At 53.9% G+C, this 4,912-nt stretch overlaps 1 protein-coding gene across 2 annotated transcripts; it reads right to left on the reverse strand.

Annotated features, from left to right (window-relative positions):
- Positions 1–732: 732 nt before the first annotated feature.
- Positions 733–3,684, reverse strand: LOC110298599 (intestinal-type alkaline phosphatase 1). Of its 2 annotated transcripts, XM_021167949.1 has the most exons (12): positions 3,615–3,684; positions 3,413–3,529; positions 3,180–3,295; positions 2,838–3,012; positions 2,598–2,770; positions 2,219–2,353; positions 2,065–2,137; positions 1,810–1,944; positions 1,531–1,722; positions 1,213–1,329; positions 916–1,124; positions 733–837 (listed from the first exon to the last, which is right to left on the reverse strand). In XM_021167949.1, the coding sequence occupies exons 1-12, from the start codon at positions 3,682–3,684 to the stop codon at positions 733–735; spliced, it is 1,617 nt and encodes a 538-aa protein (XP_021023608.1). The 2 variants fall into 2 exon arrangements, with proteins under 2 accessions (XP_021023608.1, XP_021023600.1); XM_021167941.1 differs by having other exon boundaries at positions 733–1,124.
- Positions 3,685–4,912: the final 1,228 nt, after the last annotated feature.

A 4,912-nucleotide genomic window follows, 5' to 3' on the forward strand; every position in this document is an offset into this window, starting at 1 on the left:
TCCACTCAACTGTCCACTCCTCAGATGGCTTCCCTCTGACCTCCTAATCTCCACTACCCACCTCTCCACCTGTTCTCTGTACCCCAGATGTCCAGGGTTTTTCTTACTAAAAAGTACTGGAGGCATTGCCTTATATAAACAGTTAATTTTATTGTTGCTATATCTCTTCAAGGACTGGGGACAAGAACCTAATAATATTCTTTGTTCAGTTTCTATATGCAGCCTGAGATGGACCAGGGGTGGGGGCCAAAGGCTGCTCTGGGCTGCTTGCTTGAGACCCCATAGCCTCCCGGACTTTTGAGATCTCCTTTGCATGGGAAAAAGCCAAGGCCTGAAAATATGAGTTACTTGGGTCCCTGTGAAGGGTGGTGGTTTGAAGGGGAGTCTGGGGCAGCCCCGGGCTTTAGCCTTCTGGAAACCAGTTGGTACCTCCCCGCTCCAGAGGCAGTCAGTTGAGAAACAGAAGCCCAGAGTTATAAAGCAAATTATAAATCCCGGAGTGTTTTCTCAGAGGTGGCCCTTAGAGCTGTGGGCTGAGATGATATCTCAACATCCGGATAAGAAAACTACCAAGTAGGGGTGCAAAAACTAGCGTTGAGACCCTTGTGTAGAAAACGGTGAACGCGGAACTGATTGGGCTCAGGAAATCTATGGCAAGAGGGGTGTGAAAGTAACCAGCGGTGGGACCCTTGGGAGGAGCCTAGCAGGGGGGCCCAGCGAGGGACCTGACCATCAGGACACCACCATGGCTGTCCCTACTAGCAGCAACATGCTGACCAGCAGTTGCAAGGATAGCAGGACAGTGGCCTGGCCGGCCGCGTTGTTTGTGGTGGTGGCCTGGCCGGCCGCGTTGTTTGTGGTGGTGGCCTGGCCGGCCGCTTTGTTTGTGGTGGTGGCCGGGCTCGGGGTGATGACGGGGCTCTGGCCGGCAGGGGGCGCCAGGCCGCAGTCGGTGTAGGGCTCTAAGCAGCCTGCGAAGGCCATGACGTGCGCGATGTAGTTCTGCTCCTGAACTCCGTGCACCAGGTGCGCCTGCGGGCCGCGCGCAAATATAGCCACGTCCTCCCCGCCGTGGGTCTCTGACGACAGGGGTACAGCCGCCTGCTGCTTGTAGTTGGGATCAACTAGGGAGACAAGGGTGTTTAGGGGAGCAGCGTCCATCTGCCCTGGTCTCTGTCAGCACCTCAAGCTAGGCAATGTTGTGGTACTTACCACTCTGAGTTTCGGTGACATTGGGCCGGTTGCCTGATTTCAGCTCATAACCCGGACCATTGCCATAGAGAATGGAGGTGTAGGATTTGTCATCTAGGGCTTTGAGTGGGGCCAGACCTGTATGGAAGAAGGCAGACATCTTTTCCTGATACTGACTACAGCTTTTGGAGTGCAGGTGAGTTCATTTTGCTTGCTCAACGGTTATACTCTCTCCAAGGCCATGTTGTGCCCTTTTGACAGATGAGTAAACAGAGACCCAGCAATATCTGTCCCCATAGATCTGAAGCAACATCACCTGACACTGCCCCCTTGGATTACCAAAGATGGAGGTCCCCCTAAGTGTGTAGCCACCAAACGCGAAGACATGGGAGTGGTCAGCAGTGATGAGTATTAGCGTGTCCTTCTCATTGGTAAGCTGGCTGGCCTTTTCGATGGCAGAGTCGAACATGACAGCCTCAGTCAGTGCCAGGTAAGCTGTGCCCGCATGGTGGCCTTGGTCGATACGACCCCCTGCAGGAAGCCAGTGATGAGGGAGATGCTTGAGTTTGCTTGGGACCCCTGCCCCCCTTCTCTTTTCTGCCAGGCACTACCACTCACCTTCTACAAAGAGGTAGAAGCCTTGTGGATTCCTGCTGAGCATGCGCACAGCCACCTCTGTCATCTCTGCCAGGGAAGGGTCTACTGAGATGTTTCGGTTGGCATCATATTTCATTTCTGTTGGCTCGAAGAGGCCTAAGGGGCACAGGAATTCATGATGACAACCAAGTTCGGGGGCAGGGGGAGTCAGATGGCACACATACAGGCTCCCGTGGAGGCCCTCTGAGAGATGCGAGGGCAGAACTACAGTATTACCCATGAGGTGAGTTACTGCTGGGTCCTGGGATGCCTGAATGAGCTCCGTTCGGTTCCAAACATACCGGGCTCCCTGCAGGGACACAGTCAGTCTTAGCACATAGCCCTGAGAGGCACGGTGCCACCCTAGGCCCTTCGCTGGAACCCGCATCACCTGATGCCTTGACAGCCACATTTGCACCAGGTTCTGATTATCCAGCCTGGTTCCAGACTGGTTAGGGTCACTTGGGTACTCAGGATCTGAAGTCCCCTTGGGAAACATGAACTTTCGACCTCCACCGAGGATCACCTTTGGTCAGAGGATCAACACAGGTAGACTTAGGGCTTTATGAGTTTCCTACCCCTTCCTGAAAGACAGCCCCTGTCTATGTCCCCACCATGTCTGTGGGGTATACTTCTCCTGGATGTTCCACACCCACCCCTTACATATATAAACTGCAGGGGACTTGGAGTTCAGGCTGTTTATGCCTGGAACTATGGCCAGTCCAAGGTTCACCCTTTGTCCAACCCTCCAGCTGGTTCTTGGAGCTCACATCAATGTCCATGTTGGAGACGAGTTGAGTGGCGATGTCCTTGCAGCCGTCCTGCAGTGCAGAGGCAGGCATCTCTGCATCTGAGTACCAATTACGGTTCACCGTATGTGCGTAAGTGCCGGCTGGAGAGGCATGCTGCACCCTGGTCGTGGTCACCACTCCCACAGACTTCCCTGCAGATGATAGAAGATCATCCAGTGACCCAGCCCTGCCATAGCCCCCAGCCCAACACCAACCTACCTGCTTTCTTGGCACGGTACATCACTGAGAAGACCTCATTGCCAAACGTGGTGTTGCACTGGTCTAACCGAGCAGCTGCGCTCAGGCCAATGGTCTTGTAGTTGGCTTTGACCCCACAGAGATAGGCGGTGGCTGTGCCTGCGCTGTCTGGGACCTGTCTGTCCACGTTGTATGTCTGGGGACAGAGACACTCTCAGCTCTGGTACTGGTAGACATTAGTCCCTGCTTCCTGAGACATGTCTACGCTGTCCTGGTTGCAAACTTGGGCTCCAGTTTTTCTGGGTTCTTCCATCTCTTGTCCTCTCCAGCCCCTTTCCCATCCTAGTGTGTTCCAGTGCTCACCTTGGACAGAGCCATGTATGGGAAGCGGTCCATGGCTAGGGGTGTCTCCGGTCCTAGATGACCTTCCAACTGTCCCTTTAGGATCCTGGTGGCTGTCACTGTGGGTACCCCCATCCCTGAAGGAGCAGAACCTCGTCAGGACTGAACTCTGAGGCCTGTCCGTACCCACCAGTGGCCCTGGGTACTTGGAGTACAAGGGCCGCAGGGTGGCCAGGCCTCACTCACACACTCACCGTCTCCCAGGAAGATGATGAGGTTCTTAGCTGATGTCTGAATGGGCTGCAGCTTCTTGGCAGCATCCAGGGCCTCAGCTGCCTTCTTGTTCCAGAAGGCCGGGTTCTCCTCTTCAGCTGGACAAGAGGAAGCATACCCAGGTTAGTCCAGGTCGGGTGGTGGGTTAGTCCTTCTGTGGGAGTCAGAAAGGAGCCTTCTTACCTGGGATGACACCAAAGGACAGATGGATCCTGAGGCCCAAAACCAACAGCAGCACCCAGTCTCCCTGCATGGTTGGTGTTACTGATGGGCTGCCCAGCTAGGGAACCAAGGTACCAGCTCCTGCTTCGTCTGCCTGGGCTCAAATCAGAGATGGACTTTGTCCCTGGCTATAAAGGGTCCTTGTCCCTCCTCTAGATGTAGTCACCCTGGCCCCACCCTTGCCCTGTGAACTGAAGTCTGGCTCTGGCTCTCAAGGTGTGGCTGGGCCAGGGGTCCTATGTCTCCTGCAGGTTGGGTGGGAGGCTGGGGGTAATGGATCCTGAAAGAGAAACTTGTACTGTGTGCTGCTGGGACCCCCACCCCCATTCACTACTGTCTTGTCAGGGATTTCTCACACTTCCTGAGAGCCAGCTGGAGGCAGGCTCTACTCAGGGTGCTTCAGAGAAAGTGAGATTCCAAGTACCCAGTCTAAGCCAGGCTTTGGTCTCGTAGGTCCAGATACTCACTGTTAAGATGGAAGCACAGAGAGTGGCCTGAGTACACTACCCTACAGCCTTGCCCAAGGCCATGGCACACTCAGGATGTGTCCCCAAAGTGACTGCTATAGGGACAAATAATATTTCTGGAACTACCAAGAGGGGAACCTAGAAGACATGGGTTTTCAGTTATCGGTGGTATACTTGGGCCTACCCTGTAGATCTCAGGCTATGTGTCTTTCAGTCTGTGATTGGGGCAGCAGGCTGGAGTGGGACAGCTGTCTTGGGCCAGATGTGGCACTGGCTGGACTTTTCAGAGCTTATGTAGGTAAGATTGACCCCTGTTCACTCAGGCAGGTGAATGGGGCCCGAGGGTGAGTGTATTATCCACGGTCACTGGGCACACCCAAGAAACTCTGATAAGAAAGCAGGTTCAAGTGTATTTCTACAATTTAGCAATCCCATGTCTGAGTGATAGCCAGCAGAACTGAAGCAGGGGCACCATGCCGTAGCATGTGCCCATAATCCCAGCGTTGGGCAGGGGAGGGGGGGGGATGTGGAAGAAGGGACGAGAGAAACAATAAAAATGAACGTTGTTTGAAAACCTCTTTGTAAATGAATGAAAATTTAAGAGCAGGGTCCGTGGGGACTGGGGAGACAGCTCAGAGGTTATGAGTGTTTACTGTTCTTGCAGAGAGCCCATGCCAGGTGACTCACAACTTCCTGTGTCACCAGCCCCAAGGGGACCTAATGTCTCTGGTCTCCATAGGCACCTGAATTCATTTGCACATACCACATACAGAAACAGAGACATTCACGTAA

The sequence above is a fragment of the Mus caroli genome, unplaced genomic scaffold (genome assembly GCF_978045245.1).
Source record: "Mus caroli unplaced genomic scaffold, Mus_caroli_1 scaffold_1, whole genome shotgun sequence".
Classification (NCBI taxonomy): domain Eukaryota; kingdom Metazoa; phylum Chordata; class Mammalia; order Rodentia; family Muridae; genus Mus; species Mus caroli.

Coding starts and splice junctions, on each gene's coding strand:
- LOC110298599 (XM_021167941.1), bottom strand. CDS start 3,684: ATGCAGGGAGACTGGGTGCTGCTGTTGGTTTTGGGCCTCAGGATCCAT. Junction 2,771..2,837: donor GTACCGTGCCAAGAAAGCAG/GTAGGTTGGTGT, acceptor TATCATCTGCAG/GGAAGTCTGTGGGAGTGGTG. Junction 1,330..1,530: donor TAGGGGGACCTCCATCTTTG/GTAATCCAAGGG, acceptor TCTTCCATACAG/GTCTGGCCCCACTCAAAGCC.